Here is an 18,554-nt window from a genome sequence, read left to right as displayed (position 1 = left end):
CTATTGTAATTGGAATATATGAATCACAAAGAATCATCGTAGGAACAATGCAAAAAAATATCTGTAATATTACGATGTAAAGTGATATTAACAAACAGATCTACTTTTGTTACCGGAGCGCCTGCATTCTTAAAGGGACATTCCACCTTTCCTGAAAATAGGCTCACCCTCCAGCACCCCCAGAGTTAAACATTTGATTTTTACCGTTATCTATTCAGCCGATCTCTGGGTCGCTAGCACTTTTAGCATAGCTTAGCACAATCCATCCAACCAGACTAGACCACCAGCATCGCGCGCAAAAACGACCAGAGAGTTACGTCATTTTTTTTATTTAAAACTTGACTCTTCTGTAGTTACACTGTGCACCAAGACCGACGGAAAATCAAAAGTTGTGATTTTCAAGGCAGATATGGCTAGGAACTATACTCTCATTCTGGTGTAATAATCAAGGACTTTGCTGATGTAAAATGGCTGCAGGAGGAGTAGTGATATTACGCAGAGCCCGAAAATAGTCCCCTGCTATTAAAAGTTACCAAGGGGACTATTTTCGCGTGCTGCGTAATATCCTAGAAAATCCCAACTTTTAAGTTTATGTCGGTCCCAGTAAACGATGCAACCACAGAAGAGTCAAGTTTTAAAGCAACACTATGTAGTTTCCATGTAAAAATGACTTACAGCTCCCCCATGTGGTTGAAAAGCGCAACAGTGCCTGATATCAGACACTCTTCTGCAGGCAGGGGGAGGGCAGGGCTGTGTTTCCTACCCTCCACCACCACCCTCAGAGTGCGCCTGTAGCAGCTAGGAGGCTGCTCAGGTTGCAGCAACAGTACAATTTGTCCAGTTAAAAGTTGTTCTATCACTGAAATAATGTTTGAGACATTATTTAAAGGTAAAAAAAAACGACATAGTGTTGCTTTAAATAGGAAAAATATCGAAACTCCCTGGTCACCCTTGAGCGCGATGCCAATGGTCCAATCAGATTCAATGGATCGCGCCAAGCCACGCCAAAAGTGGTTCCGCCAGACCCAAAAATCGTCTGAATTGATTTCAAAATGGCAAAAATCAAATGTTCAACTCTAGGAGAGCCGGAAAATGAGACCACCCTCAAAAAAAAGTGGAGTGTCCCTTTAAGACGTGAGGTTTGAATGAGTCCCACAATTCTTCTTTTATGATTGTTTGAGGCAAAATGGTATTAAATACAACAACTGGTATGTCACAGGTTATGTGTCATGGAGAGCAAAGGAAAAGACAAAAAACAAATTACAACCAGATAAACACACTGCAAAAAATGATTTTCAAGAAAAAAAATTCTTAGTGTTTTGTCTTGTTTTCAGTAAAAATATCCAAAAATTCCCAAATTAAGATGCTTTTTCTTGATGAGTCTAGTTTTTAGACCAAAAATATCAAATTCAAGTGGTCTTGTGCACAAAACAAGCAAAAAATCTGCCAATGGGGTAAGCATATTTTTCATGAATTTTTCTTGAATTTTGAATGTTCCAGATTTTTTTGCTTGTTTTATGCACAAAACCACCCAAATTTGATATTTTTGGTCCAAAAACTAAACTTATTTTCTTGGGTCGTTTGCTCATCAAGAAAAAGCATCGTAATTTAAGAACCTTCAGATATCTCCACCGAAAACAAGACAAAAATACAAATAATTTTTTTCTTGAAAATAATTTTTTGCAGTGCAGTTGTCCATTGTAACATGAATAAATATTCTTTTTAACTATCTGTCGAATGGAAAAAGCAATCAAAGATATTGGATATACCAAGATATAAATAGGGGACAATGCAACGCTCAATATGGCCATTCTGGAGATGGAAGTCCCGCATTCCAGATAAAGGAACCAATCATGAAACAACCTCAAAAAAAAGGTGTTGTTTTAGCTCAATTTGAGCTTAAGAAACAAAAGTTATGATACAGTTTAATTGTCTAAAATGTGGATTTTAGGGATATCTGTCATGACATTTTTTAATCTTGCATAAACAATTTGGTACTGTGTTGGGTCTCCAGCTGAAATAATGGCTTTACTTATATGGACAGAGAGTTTCTTTAGTGTTTAGAGATGAGATGGTTTGATTATGCGCACCATGAGTTCATGGAGTCAACTGACTTCACACAGGACAACCCGTAAACATTTTACACCGATTTTCAGACCTGCCTGGCACCATGTCTCAAGTGATGCCTGAACGATTCGCGTCCATGACCTTCAAGCACCAAAAATGTAAAAGCAGTGTTTATAATCCAGAACTATGATATTTCAAAGCAGCACAGTTTTGAAGAAGGTCCAGGATCTGATGGATGTGTCCTCATCCTGACTATCAGACCGAAGAAGAGGATGAAGGGTTTGATGAAGAGGACGGAAGATTCCAGAGCACCCATTTACGTTTGCTCTGCCTCTTCTGGGACAAAAAGTCCTCCTTTTCCCGTTCCTTCCGATCTCTTTGGTAATGGTCTTCCTCTTTCAGGTACCAGACTGGAGGCCAGCGGTTCTTCTCAAAGAATTCCTGGTTTTCTGACAATACGAATAAAACGGCATCCAAAACGTGTTAAAATTACACTGAATCCCTTTCGAGGAATAAGGAGAAAGATCTTTATGTACTACCTGCGGATTTGACCCTCATGTCTCTTGGGAATTTGCGGCACACGTTGTTGTAATTGGTGCAGATGTGATGAAGGCACCAGTCGGTGAGCTGATAGGCACAGTGAAACTGAAACCACATGACATGAATGGATCACATCAGTGGCCTCAAACCACAATGGATAAAACAATCTGGAGGGCTACTTTTTTAAAGCAGTTACTCAAAACTTTGTTTTACTTGTTGATAGTGATGGTCGTTTTCGAAGCACTGCTTCATGAGGCTTCGAAACATTTACGAATCTTTTGTTTCGAATCAGTGGTTCGGAGCTTGTTTCAAATTGGCCCAAGTCACGTGATTTTAGCAAACGAGGCTTCATTACGTCATAACTGTTTCGAAACGTTTCGAAAATCCGATGGTTCACCACTAGGGGGAGTTGATCACATGGCCAGTGTCTAATACGTTTAGGTGAACTCGGGTCAGTTTTATTATGAAAGTTCATAAAACATTTATCCTTCTGACTAATAACAATGCCATTTTGTCTACTTTTTGTTTATAGACAGATTAAATGACAAAAATGTGCATAATTAAACGGGTAGTTAGTTTTAATGATTTGTTTGCCCTAAATAAAACTAAAAACACATAATAGACTTTCAACTATGTCTTAATTAAGTTAAATAATTTTTTAAACATATTTTAATACAAATCTTGCTATTATTTTGTTAAAAAAAGTGTAAAATGTTTGGACATATCTGTTTTTACACTATTTTGACCAGCAGGGGTCACCAGCGTGTGTGGTGTTTCGAACTGCTTCGAAAAACTGAAGTATAGTTCCTAGCCATATCGGCCTAGAAAATCGCAACTTTTAATTTTCCGTCGGTCTTAGTACACGATGTAACTACAGAAGAGTCCATTTTTAAATAGGAAAAATATCGAAACTCTTTGCTTATCTTTTTAGGCGCAATGCTAATGGTCTAATCAGATTCAATGGATTATGCTAAGCTATGCTAAAAGTGCTAGCGCCAGACCTGGAGATCAGCTGAATGGATTCCAAAACTGTAAAAATCTAATATTTAACTCTAGGAGAGCTGGAAAATGAGCATATTTTCAAAAAAAGTGAAATGTCCCTTTAAGAAAGCTGTGCAAAACAATTTTTATTAATGTTATCATGTTACCATGTGAGTACGACATTGTTCAGACTACTTTGCTATACAGCAATATGGTTAATCTTTCAAGGAAAAACGTACTGAAACCTAACCTACTCACTTAAAACCAAAATATGTCCAGACTATTTTTTTAATTTAATGCACAAGAAGATAATTTTGGTTTTGAAGTTGTACCTGAGCCATCTCCAGATAAACCATCACATCTCCATCAATGTCCGTTCCCATGGCAGCCGCCTCCTTCAGGACAGATACAGTGTGGAGCTCTGTGATAAAAGACGATTTATAAGCAACAATACACAGAAGATTAATAAGCCACATCGAGCAAAACATTTTGAAAGTTAGTATCAAGCATTAGACCTGTTAGGGCGACCAGGTGAGGCAGGCAAAGGCGATTGGCTAGAATAATGAGCTCCATGGCTTCCAGGTCAGGTCTGGAGCAGAAGCGTCCCGTGTAGAGATATTCCAGCACGGCTTGCATACTACTGCGAGTCGTGTTCGGGAACAACACCTGTCAAGGTTTGGTCATTAATGTACATGTGCAAGAGTGCAATACATCCACGTTTGCATGATAATGTCTTACCTCTTTAGTACAGCTCTCGACAAACGGCCCACCAAACATGGCTGCCATCCAATCACAGCTGGAGATGAGCAGGGGCTTGTGAGCTTCAACGGTACCATCATCCAGTTTAAAAACGACATCTGGATCATAAACAAGAAGTTAACTCAAAGACAGAATTAATGTAGTAACCCAACCCAACAAATGGTTAGATTGCTAAAATGGTTTACAAGCACCTGAGAAAGTTCCTTTAGCCAGGCATTCCTTCACGCGATTGGTCCGTCGCACATGGAAAGCCTTTGTGATCTCTTGGTTCATGAAAGCCTCGTTGTTTAGGATGTTGGCGACCATCATGCGCAGGTCGAACACCTCCAGCAGTTCTGCGATGTGGGCGATGTGCATCAAGTCTTTCTCGTGTTCATCCAACTGTCCTGTATAAAGGTAACCGAGCACCACACGAAACGGGCCAAACAACACGGAGGGGTCCATATGTACCACCGTCATCGGCCGACAGTTTAACGTAATGGGGTCTTTTACGGTTTCTGTCACGATGCTTACGAAAGCACGGCCTAATGAAGACAAAAGCCTTCTCGTACGACCGCCTTCCAAGATCCCATCCGAGTCTGACCCGATCAGGGTATCATCACTGATGCAGGTCCTGAGGTTGGCCTTGCCATCTTCATCGCTGCTCTCACACATGTCAAAGCTGGCAGCACGGGCGGGCGGCTCCCGTCCATGAGGTTGCCTGCCGTTCGTCTCGGCTTTTAAATCATGGAGGAAAAGGTCGTAGAATTTGGAGGAGGCGGTGGCAAGGTAAACCTTATGAGCAAAGACTTTCTGGTTCTCCTGGAGAACCAGAACTACATCGGCACACAGCGGTTCCTCCAGCAGACTCCCCGGGTGTTCCTTTGTCGTGGATGGAGGTGCTGGGATGGTTATAACAGGAGGGGGAGGTTTAGGGGGTAGGAAAGGCGCCTGCAGGAGCGGCCGCTGGACGTCACGCAAGTGGGACTTCCAAAACTGCAGGTGGCGGCGTGAGATGAGAGCAGCACGGATGGCATTGTCGAACACGTCTTTTACTCCAAACTGTGCCACCACGCTGGTCTCGTAGTACGGCACGCCCAGTTCTTTGGCCACCTCGCGACCCTTCTCGGGAGGAAGAATTTCGTTTGCTTTGATGGGTCTGTGAGGTTGGTTGACGGAAAAAAGTCAGAAAGTATATACTAGTTTACAAGTACAGTAACATATGGATAGTCTGATAACATACAAATAGATTTACCTTGCAAGGGGGCGCCTGGCTCTGTTAACCGCCTCCAGATCTGCGTAACGCAGATCTAACTGGCAGCCCACCAAAATGACCGGGGTCCGAGGGCAGAAATGCTTGATCTCTGGGTACCACATGGTCTTCACGTGAAAAAGAGAATTTGGGTTGGCGATGGAGAAGCACAAGACCACCACATCTGACCTAGTGCCCAGGCACAAATACATCAAAACCGAACATATCACCAAAAATTTAACCTAGGGACAAGCTATCACCAAACATACCTCCCGTAAGCAAACCGACGGTCTTTGTGATGGTCTCCGAAGGTATCCCATAATCGGAGAGACACACTTACATCATCCACGACATCTCTGGAGCGCTCCAGAACCTTCAAAAAAACAAACAAACACAAATTAGATTAGGAAGTCTACATATCTCATGCCATGGAACCACAGGAAAGAAAAGGCTGAAATCCAGAACCTCTTGGCAGACCCTGTACTGGTCGATGGCCCAGACAGTGGGCACGTGTGTGGCGAGTAACTGGTACTGTGTTAGGGTGGCATTACATGCACGGGCACAGATAAGCCGGGTTTTGCCCACAGCGTTGTCCCCTACCACCACACACTTAATGGTCTCCACATTAGGCCTCTCATAGTCCATGTCAGTATCTGTAAACTGCGACCGAATGGAAAGAATTACAAGCAAATTTACATTAATTCATTTAGCAAACACTTTTGCTAAACACAATAATGTAAAACCACAATACAGATACACGGTAACGGTTTACACAACTGTAGAAAAATCTAAATGGAATTAAAGTGTGGTGAAAATCAAGTTTTTATTGTTGTTTTTATGTCTATGTGGTGTTTTTAATATGCTTTAAAGGGACATATCATGAAAATCTGACTTTTTCCATGTTGGGTGCCCAGTGCATTTATCAAGCTAGAAAATGTGAAAACCAGTCACTTAGTTTTGGTTAACCATTCTCTGCAAGCACGTAAAAAAAATAGGTCATTGATATGTGGCTCCCCTTGTGATGTCAAAGGGGAACTTATAATAATAATAATATCGGCCCTTACTATGCACTTTCAACCACGGCACTGCCATTAAGTGCAGAGAGAGACAAATAATATAAAAGATAATTGAGATAATTATTATAAAAGATAACTAAAAAAGATAATTGAGAGCACAATTGAGTTTGAATTACAACAAACCACCATCATGGCGATCAGTGTTTGATCATCAGCTCATTTGCATTTAAATGGCATCACACCTACAATGTGCCAATTTTAACATGTTATAATAAATAATCTATATGGTATTTTGAGCTGAAACTTCACATACGTACTTTGGAAACACCAGAGATTTATTTTACATCATAAAGTCTTGTGAAATGGCCCCTTTAAGCATTTATTTATGTGTATGAAATGGAGGAGGCGGGGACTAATTTGTATATTCATATCTATGGCCAGAGCTGTGCGGTTAAGTAGACGCAGATACTAATTTGCATATTTATAGATCTGCGTATACTAAATGAGGAAATTACATTTAAACAGTTTTAAAGGGGTCATAATATGAGATTTATGTGAAGTTTTAGCTCAACCTATGCCACATATAATTTATTATATAGCATGTTAAAATCTCCACTTTGTAGGTGCGAGCAAAAATTTGCCATTTTTGGGTGTGTCCTTAAAAATGCGAATAAGCTGATGAAATGCAAACATTGCATAGATGGTGGTTTGTTGAAATTGAAAGTCAATTGTTCTGTCAATAATTTTTGTCTTTCTCTCTCTCTGCACTAAATGGCAGTGATGTGGTTGGACAGTGCAGATTACAGGGCGGTGTTATTGTAATAAGACTTGCTACCTACGTCACAAATTTTTCAAATGCTTGCAGAGAATGGTTCACCAAAACAAAGTTACTGAGTTGTTCTTTATCACGTTTTCCAGGTTGATAGAAGCACAGGGGACACAATTATAGCACTTAAAGGTGCAGTGTGTAGATTTTAGCGGCATCTAGTGGTGAGGTTGCAAATTTCACCCCTCCCTTTTGAAGCACATAAAGAAGCTACGATAGCCGTCACAGGACAGACATGTCATCATCTGAGAGAACGTAGTGACAAACTCGCTCTGTAGAGCAGTTGGTCCATTTTGGGGTAGAAACATGGCGGGGCAAAATGGCGGCTTACATGTAGGGGGTCCCGCGGTGTGTGTAGATAAATATGACTCATTCTAAGGTAATAAAAACAATACAGTTTATTCTATAAGGTCTATATCCACCACTGATAATATAGTTATCTATATTACATTGCATTGCTGTCGAAAGATCCTTCTAAAATTTACACACTGCACCTTTAAACATGGAAAAGTCAGATTTTCATACTATGACCCCTTTAAAGCATGTAGTAATTACTGTCACAGGAAAAACTTTTACATATCCAATTATGATGCTCAAAGATGAGTTTTTAAGTGATAAAATTATAGACTACAGGAAGACTTTAAAACATTATATAAAGTCTGAATGGTCAAAAATAATATAGTAAATTATAATTTATATATTCAAGACATTATGTTATGTATACTATATTATATTTGGAGGATATGGTAAACACATTTTGCCTTTGCTGCTGCTTCTCATTTATGGTCATGCCTTAAAACAATGTATTATATAAAGTAAATATTATGTGGTCTCTCAAATAACATTAGATGATGACAGCATGCATAACAATAGGAGTAACATTTTATTCTTAAATGATAATTTAACTATTTGGTTCATGTAATTTAGCACAGTATTGTAAAAAATCAAACTATTTATACAGTCCTAAACCAAAAGAGAAACGGATCACTGATGTTTATATTGTGTTTATAATAATCGCATAACAGCAGGGTTTTTTCTCTCAGCATTTATTACTGCTGGGTATTAAGTGCAAAAATGCACCAAGGACTGAAGTCTAGGTAGGGAACTCACTAATTTGACATCCAGTCACTGTTTCACCCTGAACTTATGTAATGCTTCTCATACCCGTAATGTCCTGCTCAAAATGACAATTAATTTACAACACCAAATACATTTATAAAGGCCCGAGCCCTTACCGAAGTGAATTGAAGGGATGCATCGGGTTGACAGAGGTTTGTTGTTATTTCAGAGACGATGTTTATGAAAAGCGCGTTGGATGCGGCGTGCATCTGAAGCGATCCGGGGCTACACTTCATTTTCCCGGCGGACACGCGAAAGAAAGACAATTACGTAAACGCGTTTGACAGCAACGAGACCCGAACTAGCCCATTTTACCGGACCGGGCCCTCGTTGCTGCCTTTAACTAAAATAAACACAGAGGTTGAGTGAAGCGAAACGACTGGCTGTTTCGGGCTGCGTGACATTCCCAGCGTTCATTGCTTTTGCTTCCGCATGTAGGTAGTGACGCACCGCACATATCAACTGAATGAATCTACTGTCGAGTGTGCATAATATATTTTAGTATTTTATTAAATGTAAATAGTTTTACTTTTGTATATGCAGTTTACTATTGTATAAAAAATTTGTTAAAATAAATGTTACAAATTTCAACGTTTATGGTAACGAGTGGAAAGTATCTTGATATATTTACTGTAAGTTTTGTAAACACAAATATATTTGTGCAAACATATTAACGTTAGTTGCTTTCATTGCAAACTAAAATTTTATTGAAATAAAGTTTCTGAATATGTATTTGAATTATTTGACTTTATATTTAAGAAAAGTTGCCAATAAGAGTCAAGAATACACTGCAAAAAATTATTTTCAAGAAAAAATGTTCTTAGTATTTTTGTCTTGTTTTCAGTAAAAATATATAAAAATCTTTAAATTAAGATGCTTTTTCTTGATGAGCAAAATGACCCAAGAAGTTAAGTCTAGTTTTTAGACCAAAAATATCAAATTTAAGTCATTTGTGCATAACACAAGCAAAAAAAATCTGCCAATGGGGTAAGCTAATTTTTCTTGAATTTGTCTTGAATTTAGTGTTTAAGAAAAATGTTCAAGATTTTTTTTCTTGCCCCATTGGCGGATTTTTTTTTTTGCTTGTTTTGGGCACAAAATCACTTAAATTTGATATTTTTGGTCTAAAAAAAACTAGACTTATTTTCTTGGGTCATTTTGCTCATCAAGAAAAAGCATCTTAATTTAGGAATTTTTAGATATTTTTACTGAAAACAAGAAAAATAAGATATTTTTTTCTTGAAAATCATTTTTTGCATTGTAGATGTGAATTCCCGTTTAAAAAGCATCTTAGGGTGAAACCTTAAAGGAATTTAACATAATTCCCATCATTACATTTGTGTTCCATAAGAAAAACATCAATAAGTGGACTGGACTCTTTTTGCCTTGAATATAAATTATTTAAAGGGCACCTACTATGCAAAATCCACTTTTACAAGGTGTTTGGACATAATGTGTATTGGCAGTGTGTGAAGACAACCAACCTAAGATGAAATAAATCCACCCGCTCCTTGTTTTTTAATTTCCATTCAACCAAAGCAGTCTTATTAGACATGCCGTTTTGATTCTCTTATCAATGTGAGGTCACATTGATAAAACCCCGCCCACTAACAGTCCTGCATTACCATTTTGAGCTGAAACTTCACAGACACATTTTGGGCACACCTGAGACTTATACTGTATTACACTCTTGCTGTTAATTTATTTCTAAATATTTTTATGTGACAAAAGAATAGCCAGATATTATGGATTTTAACTATTTTTTATTGTTAGTTCAATGTTTGTAATGACATAACGCACAACAGCTAACACACTGTACCAAGCAATTTTAATACTAGAGCTGTTATCAAATCTATGCCACATTTTTGTCAATTTGGACAAAACCAGTCTGGCCTTTGACTTTCTGGAAAATGATATTCGTTATTTGAAAGATGTGTACATTAAAAAAAATGAAAATATGTATCTTAAAAACATCATTGCATATGTCATCAATGGTGAATATCAATGACTTTCCAGGACTGACTGAAGAGAAAGGCAGAGAAGCATGGAAAAAAGTTTTTAATATAAGCACACTTTAAATTGCAAAATTGAAACAGATTGCACATAAGCAGAAATTGTAATTTTTTTGTCCAATATTTAACACAGTTGGGGTGAGCAATGCATTTGTAAGGCACTATTAAAGTTTTTACTTGGTTTGGTGTGGAAATACTTTTTACTGGTCTGACCTAAAGCCATAATTAACACCTATGTAAATAAAAGTGAACCTGGTTCTGAGTTGCACATCATACATGCGTAATATCATTCAATTTGTACATACATGAAAAATGATTGATTATAATTTCTCTTTCTTTGGAGAATCAAATAATTATTGGAAAATAATCGCACCTCTTGTTATTTTGTGAAGATGTGGTGTTTGCCCAGTTTACGTTGGCAATAATAAACAGGTTTTTTTGCACGTCAGTGTGAACAAAAGTAATTAAATTCACATAGCCGGCCCTCCAACCCCCCCAAAACCAGCAAATGCTTTGATCACTATCAGTATAATTAACCCTTTAAGAGGAATGTGGAAATTTCTTTAGGCTAATGAAATCGTCATGGAAAACACATCACTTCCTCTTCACACTTTCCTACATTCATGATCAAACACTAAAACAAACCGTCTCAGCTCAGGTGAACAAAACACATTGTTAATGGTGAGAACGGATGTTTATTTAACCTTGTGACCAGTTCTGATCAGCTAAATATGTTTAGTGAAGCCCTTTGGCACTGATGGCATCTTTTGGGCACAATTAGTGGGATATGTCTAAAACTGGATAATGGGAATTAGAATAACATTTTTTATTATTATTTTTATTGTTCAATTTTCTTTGAAATAAATGCCATTATTTCCTCACAGGGTTTAAAAGTAACATCAGAGACAGAATCAGTCTTAAATGTTTCATCTGACATGAATTTAGATGCCCAACCTGAGATAAAATCATTCCGTCCGGACCTGAATTAATCTCAATCCATGAATATTTACGGAAAGATGGAAAGTTTGAGGCTTTAGTTCCCACGTTCTGATTGGTGAAGGTGGAAATTTATGACCCGTCAAGCTCAGCTGAAGACCTGTATAAAGCAAAGGCTGCTATCAACCTCCAACACAAACCCAAAGGACCGGCACAGGCACTACAATCAGCTTGAAATCCTTGTTTTATCGCAGAGGACTGACTGAAATGGGTGCAAACATGCTGCTGAAAAGTGGATCTCTTCTGCTGCTTGTTTTGGTTGCATCTGCGTTTGCATCAGATCAAGAACCTGCACAACCAAGACGAGCTCGGTTCTCAGCCAACAGCCCTAGTAAGTCAAACATTTTTTTAGTTATATTTTACTTTTAGGCATTAGTGGCTTAGTGGTCTGTAGGATGATTTAATCCCAATCGGATTTATCCATTAATGTTCACCTTAACTTTCTAAACAAATGTTTGACTAAACGTAACATCTTCTCACCCTCCAGCTGATGTTGCCCGCTGCTTGAACGGTGCGATCCAGGTGGGCTGTGCAACCTTCGCATGTCTGGAGAATTCCACCTGCGACACGGATGGCATGCACGAAATCTGCAACAGCTTCTTCCACACAGCTGCAATCTTCAATACAGAGGTACAAAACCTTCTTACCACTTTAATTTGTTTTTATTTTAAAATCAATGAATGATGAAACAGATGTTAAATGACCATCATTTATTTCGCAGGGTAAGACTTTTGTGAAAGAAAGCATCAGGTGCATTGCCAATGGCATCACTGCAAAGGTTTTCCAGACCATCAGGCGTTGTTCCACCTTCCAGAAGATGATTGCCGAAGTGCAGGAGGAATGCTACAAGAAACTTGACCTCTGTGAAGTGGCCCGATCCAACCCTGAAGCCATCGGTGATGTGGTCCAGGTGCCAAGCCACTTTCCAAACAGGTAATTAATATTATGTTGCTTCTGACTTGATCAAGTGATATTGCATGAGATTACTCATCTGTATGCTGACACCATCATGATTTTCTATCGCAGGTACTACAGCACACTTCTGCAGAGTTTAATGGAGTGCGACGATGACACTGTGGAGGTGGTGCGAGCCGGATTGGTGTCCAGACTGGGCCCTGACATGGCCACCCTCTTCCAGCTGCTACAGAACAAACCCTGCCCGTCTGAACCTGCGGCCGCCGGGCCTATTGCCATGGATGGCCATGGTGCTTTCCGCTGGCCTCCCATGTTCAAGATCCAACCCAACCTTCGCAACAGGGATCCCACTCACCTCTTCGCCAGGAAGCGTTCAGTTGAAGGGAGCTCTTAGATGGCTGCACATTCAGTTTGTTAACAGCTCCATATTTGCACAGTCATGCGTACTGTAATACTGATAAGAGTGTAAAAGATGGTAAATAGTTATTAGTGCATATAAAAATACTTAAAAATTATTAACATGTATTGGATACTTCAACTGCATTACATTGAATTTACATCCCACATGTCATTTATTGCATTATTTACTTTAATTATTAAATGTTTATGGCCTAGTGCATTTGGATTATCTATGTAGATAAATGACCCCTGACCCGTTAACCAACTTGTAGTGGCAGGCAGAAAATTATTTATTAGTGTTCATCGAGTAATTTATATTTATTTTTCCTACCAAATGTAATTTATATAGTTTACGATTGTTTGTTTTAGCGTTCCAAAATTCTTTATTCTTTAAGAGAGAAAATAGATTTATGTGGGGAAAAAAGTTTCTTATGCTGGTCGTAGGAAATCTTATATATACGTATATAAAAAAATGCTGGTGTTACGTTGGTTATATTGTATTGCTGAATGTGCTTGGATAGAAATAAAGTTTGAGACTACCTGATACTGTACATTGTTTGATTTTTTTGTGAAAATTTTGAATGATTTTTTAGTTATGGCTGAGAGCATTGAGTTAGCAGTGCAAAAGGTTGAGGGTTTGTCAAATGCGTAAACGTAAATGTGTCCATGACTACAAAACCAGTCATAAGTTGCATGCATGGGTATATTTGTAGGCAATACATTGTATGGCTCAAAATTATTTAAAAAAAATGGAATGCCAAAAATCATTAGGATAATAACTCTTTTCCCGCCATTGATGAGTTATCTCATCAATTAAGAGAAAACATTTGCATGAAAAACGTGTTCCTGATGAGTTTTTATGGTTACATGTAATACCGCGGTTATTCATTAGACTTACCCTATTTATAAAAAAACTGAAACAACATTTTTTTTAGTAATTATGTTTTAATAAAATTATTTCAGCTTTTTGCTAATTTTTTGAAGAAAAATACCCATTTAAAGGGATAGTTCACTTTAAAAAATTCTGTCATCATTTTCTCCTCCTCATGTTGTTCTAAACCTGTATGAATTTCTTTTTTCTGATGAACCCAAAGAAGATATTTTGAGAAATGATGGTAAACACACAGCAGTAAGTGACCATAGACTTCCATAGTAGGAATAAAAATAATATGATGGAATTTAATGGGTACCGTCACCCGCGTGCTTACCATCATTTATCAAAATATTTTCTTAGTCATTTATCACAATACTTCCAAAATATTTTTTTCCTACTATGGAAGTCTAAGGTCACTTACTGCTGTGTGTTTACCATCATTTCTCAAAATATCTTCTTTTGTGGTCATCAGAAAAAATTCATACAGGTTTAGAACAACATGAGGATGAGTAAATGATAACAGAATTTTTATTTTAAAGTGAACTATCCCTTTAAGAGTTTATGAGCAGAGAAGAAAATATATAAATAGGATGAAATGTTTTTTCACCGTTTTGTTTGTTTATTATTTGTTTGAAAGCAGAGGGTCTGTTCTTTAATTTTATATATTTGTATGTTTATATATTTTTAGAAGAAAAGTTCCTGGAAGGCATTTTGTGAAACTTTTGTGAAAATCACAAAAAATGCTGGCAGGCAACTTTTCACACAAAAAAAGGCTGGCGGGGAATGAGTTAACAAAAGATCAAATTTCATGAAGATAGTTTTTAAACTTCCTATTGTAAATATATATATATATATATATATATATATATATATATATATATATATATAAATGTATGTTTCATTTGTAATATGTGTTGCTAAAGACTTCATTTGAACAATTTTAAAGGCGATTTTCTCAATATTTTGATCTTTTGCACCCTCACATAGTTGTATATCGGCAAATTTTGTCTTATTCTAACAAACCATTAATGGAAAGCTTATTTATGCAACTTTCAGATATTTCAGTATAAATCTCAATTTAAATAAATCTCTGGTTTTGTGGTCACAAATGAATAAAATAGCATCCATACAAATGCAATGAAAATCCAAGTGAGCACAGCTGCAGTGTTTGCCACATCCACAAGGTGAAGCTCTTTTCAAACATATTACATAAAAGTATTGGTGGATTGGGAGTTCAACGGCTGTGCTCACACATTTCTCAACATACTAAACTATATACATACATTCAATTATGCATATATGTACTATAATTCAGGGTAGATGGCTATAAAGCTTTGAAATTCTTGACAATGCAGCTCTGCCTTTAAAGTTTAAAGTTCGCATGGACAGAAATGGAAAAGGTTTTCACATTCAAAATGTGGGCTTGAAAACAAAATTATAATATAACTTGACCTTAAACCGTTAACAAGCATTACATAATTGACAAAAGTTGATTGTAACCACACGATTTTCTAAAAGAAAGTCAATTTCGAAACTTCCCAGAATCATTGGTCAAGACAAAAGTGGTGCGGTATTGCTGCTATGTAAAACCGAACAAATAAACATCTAATCAAGAGGAGTGAGACTTGAAAGCAAACTTTCTGTTAGCAAAGTTTCTTCCTTTGGCACTCATTCATTTGTGGATAAGCGGAACATAGGGGGAGATATTTTGGAATAAACACACAGACGATACTGTTATTATCCTCTAAAGTTACATCACAAAGTTTCAGAATTAGTCTTTGCTGCATAAATGAGACGATGGGAAGAATAGCAAACAAAAGAATCAAGTTACAGTTGAGAAAGTGTTTATGAGACAATGGAAAGTTAACTTAATATCTGTTTTAAACCTATAAAATATTAACAAACTCTCATGCTGTGGTCATCTTACCGTGCCTTGAATAGATCTTGGACAGTCAATAAAAGTCCAATTTATTTTATATACACTCACCTAAAGGATTATTAGGAACACCATACTAATACTGTGTTTGACCCCCTTTCGCCTTCAGAACTGCCTTAATTCTATGTGGCATTGATTCAACAAGGTGCTGAAAGCATTCTTTAGAAATGTTACCCATGTTGATAGGATAGCATCTTGCAGTTGATGAAGATTTGTGGGATGCACATCCAGAGCACGAAGCTCCCGTTCCACCACATCCCAAAGATGCTCTATTGGGTTGAGATCTGTGGGGGCCATTTTAGTACAGTGAACTCATTGTCATGTTCAAGAAACCAATTTGCAATGATTCAAGCTTTGTGACATGGTGCATTATCCTGCTGGAAGTAGCCATCAGAGGATGGTACATGGTGGTCATAAAGGGATGGACATGGTCAGAAACAATGCTCAGGTAGGCCGTGGCATTTAAATGATGCCCAATTGGCACTATGGGGTCTAAAGTGTGCCAAGAAAACATCCCTCACACCATTACACCACACCAGCCTGCACAGTGGTAACAAGGCATGATGGATCCATGTTCTCATTCTGTTTACACCAAATTCTGACTCTACCATCTGAATGTCTCAACAGAAATCGAGACTCATCAGACCAGGCAATATTTTTACAGTCTTCAAATGTCCAATTTTGGTGAGCTCGTGTAAATTGTAGCCTCTTTTTCCTATTTGTAGTGGAGGGAGTGGTACCCCATGGGGTCTTCTGCTGTTGTAGCCCATCCGCCTCAAGGTTGTGCGTGTTGTGGCTTCACAAATGCTTTGCTGCATACCTCGGTTGTAACGAGTGGTTATTTCAGTCAAAGTTGCTCTTCTGTCAGCTTGAATCAGTCGGCCCATTCTCCTCTGACCTCCAGCATCAACAAGGCATTTTTGCTCACAGGACTGCCGCATACTGAATGTTTTTCCCTTTTCACACCATTCATTGTAAACCCTAGAAATGGTTGTGCGTAAAAACTCAGTAACTGAGCAGATTGTGAAATACTCAAGGGGGCTTTTCTCCCCCCTGTTGTGTATATTCATAAACTTGTGAACTAATGTCTTAATGTTAATGTACTACACTTAAATCCTGAACCAGTATAAACACCATCTGTCTTACTCTTTCTTTTTATGGCAGTAAGACCACAGCATTAAAAAATACAATTCGCCTCCATTTCTTTTCACTTTCATTCTTAAAGTCTTTCTAAGTTTAACCCAACAGCACCTCTCCACCTTCTGTTTGTCTAAATATCCTGCCCGGTCACAGTGTGTCAAAGCAAAAACATTGCGGTAAACACACACAGACACGCAGCTGAGCAGGTGTCATGACTCGCCCGGCACTGAATGCATGTGAGCTTACAGAAGTAAACAAAGTGAGTGACAGAGTCATCACCTGCACCCGCGGGCAGCACAGTATCAGACAGCTCTCCAAAACAAAATCTGCATGCAGAATGTATAAAAACATGTATTATCAACCAAAAGACCTTCACAATCTAAGAAAAAATCCTCATACCAAAATACAGTATGAGAATAATTGGTGCAGCTTTTTTAAATTAATTTAAGTGTTATTTTTGTTTATACAAGTTAAGCCTATTGACTTTTCTATGCAATTTGGAAGACAAAACTGTTAAAAATGTCCCTTAGATGTACCCTTGGTCTCTTTTGACTTGGGCCAGTTTATAACAAACAGAAAATGTAGAGATACTCAGATCAATGACCAACGTCTGAATGGCATTCATAGATGTGGTATAAGTCTTAGGAACACAACACCTTTACAAAGCACAAATAATTACATTTGAGGCGGTTGTTTGTAATGACACCGCTGTCGCAAGAAAAGCAATCAAGCCCGTCATTTGTTCAAGACCTTTTGGACCATCTGTCAAAGGTGATAATGGTCGCTGGTTAATTGCACCTTACGACCCATTAGCTGCTCATGAGGGCAGGTGTGTAGTCCATAGATAGCTTTTACAGGCCGGCAGATGTGACTTTTAACCAGTTCCTATTTACAGACATTAATTCAATTATGACCTTTCCTGCCAAAAGCAACAAGATTACTTAAGGTGAAAAGACAAAGATGCTAAAAGGGTTCTGATGGATCAGGGCTCACATCAAGAAAATTAAACACATCCACAATTTTGATGCACAAAAAAATCACTGAATGACAAAACAAGCATACAGATTTATCACCTGTGATTTGTGGTGATATATCAGCACGGGTGTGATTTGGGAGTGTGAAGTTTTTTTTGCAGTCCTTTAGTTTTAGCATCAACAACATAAACAAATGTTTTAGTGTATCAACTACTACACTGAGCTAACATGTAAAACTAATTTATACAATGTTAACTACACATTCTTAAATTTCTGCCTGGCTAAATACGTCACCACCTCCCTTCTTCTTTAGGAAATCGACATATTTTTGTTTTCCAATAACAAAATGTTTAGCCAATAACCAGACTGATAAACGAACACAGACCGGAAGTAAACTTTGGGCCAACGCGCGTGCGTCCATTGAACGTCTATACAGGAGGTTGGTTAATGTCTATGTATATTTTTACAATAGTAGACCTCATACTATTTTATGCAGCATTTGCTACAATTTATAGACTGTTTCATCGGACGCACACGTGTTGACGCGGTTACGCGCCTGAATTGAAGAAAACTTTTACTTTTATTTAATTTAACGTTTTGGCTAGATGCTAAACTAATATCTGAAACAAATACATTTTCGAAAAAAAAAAGATTTGCTAAAGAAGAGGGGACACGATTAGCATGGATAACAACTGTATGTAGGGCAATGAAGTAATTTTCTTGTCATTTATTTACCTTGTTATAAGAAATAAACTACTGTAACTAGAAC

The 18,554-nt window shown here is 37.7% G+C and overlaps 2 protein-coding genes across 2 annotated transcripts; one reads left to right on the top strand and one right to left on the bottom strand.

The window, feature by feature from the left end:
* Nucleotides 1-1,631: 1,631 nt before the first annotated feature.
* On the bottom strand, nucleotides 1,632-6,253 carry rhobtb2b (Rho related BTB domain containing 2b). The gene is made up of 9 exons (XM_055207714.2): nucleotides 6,044-6,253; nucleotides 5,848-5,951; nucleotides 5,582-5,767; nucleotides 4,539-5,485; nucleotides 4,327-4,445; nucleotides 4,104-4,254; nucleotides 3,921-4,009; nucleotides 2,607-2,712; nucleotides 1,632-2,516 (listed from the first exon to the last, which is right to left on the bottom strand). The coding sequence occupies exons 1-9, from the start codon at nucleotides 6,221-6,223 to the stop codon at nucleotides 2,323-2,325; spliced, it is 2,076 nt and encodes a 691-aa protein (XP_055063689.2). The 5' UTR covers nucleotides 6,224-6,253; the 3' UTR covers nucleotides 1,632-2,322.
* Nucleotides 6,254-11,663: 5,410 nt separating this feature from the next.
* stc1l (stanniocalcin 1, like) lies at nucleotides 11,664-13,405 on the top strand. Its single transcript, XM_055207715.2, has 4 exons — nucleotides 11,664-11,878; nucleotides 12,035-12,177; nucleotides 12,269-12,480; nucleotides 12,574-13,405. The coding sequence occupies exons 1-4, from the start codon at nucleotides 11,755-11,757 to the stop codon at nucleotides 12,854-12,856; spliced, it is 762 nt and encodes a 253-aa protein (XP_055063690.1). The 5' UTR covers nucleotides 11,664-11,754; the 3' UTR covers nucleotides 12,857-13,405.
* Nucleotides 13,406-18,554: the final 5,149 nt, after the last annotated feature.

Source organism: Misgurnus anguillicaudatus, chromosome 12, assembly GCF_027580225.2.
Source record: "Misgurnus anguillicaudatus chromosome 12, ASM2758022v2, whole genome shotgun sequence".
NCBI lineage: Eukaryota > Metazoa > Chordata > Actinopteri > Cypriniformes > Cobitidae > Misgurnus > Misgurnus anguillicaudatus.
The sequence above is the reverse complement of the archived record's forward strand: the minus strand, read 5'-3'. Positions and strand labels throughout refer to the sequence as shown.

Bases quoted from the DNA above. Each gene is read 5' to 3' on its own strand.
- stc1l (XM_055207715.2), top strand. From the start codon at position 11,755: ATGGGTGCAAACATGCTGCTGAAAAGTGGATCTCTTCTGCTGCTTGTT. The intron at 12,178-12,268 runs GTACAAAACCTT...TTTATTTCGCAG, and splicing joins CTGCAATCTTCAATACAGAG to GGTAAGACTTTTGTGAAAGA. The intron at 12,481-12,573 runs GTAATTAATATT...TTTCTATCGCAG, and splicing joins CCAAGCCACTTTCCAAACAG to GTACTACAGCACACTTCTGC.
- rhobtb2b (XM_055207714.2), bottom strand. From the start codon at position 6,223: ATGGACTATGAGAGGCCTAATGTGGAGACCATTAAGTGTGTGGTGGTA. The intron at 5,952-6,043 runs GTTCTGGATTTC...GTTTTTTTGAAG, and splicing joins AGTACAGGGTCTGCCAAGAG to GTTCTGGAGCGCTCCAGAGA. The intron at 2,713-3,920 runs GTACAACTTCAA...ATGTGGTTTCAG, and splicing joins TTTATCTGGAGATGGCTCAG to TTTCACTGTGCCTATCAGCT.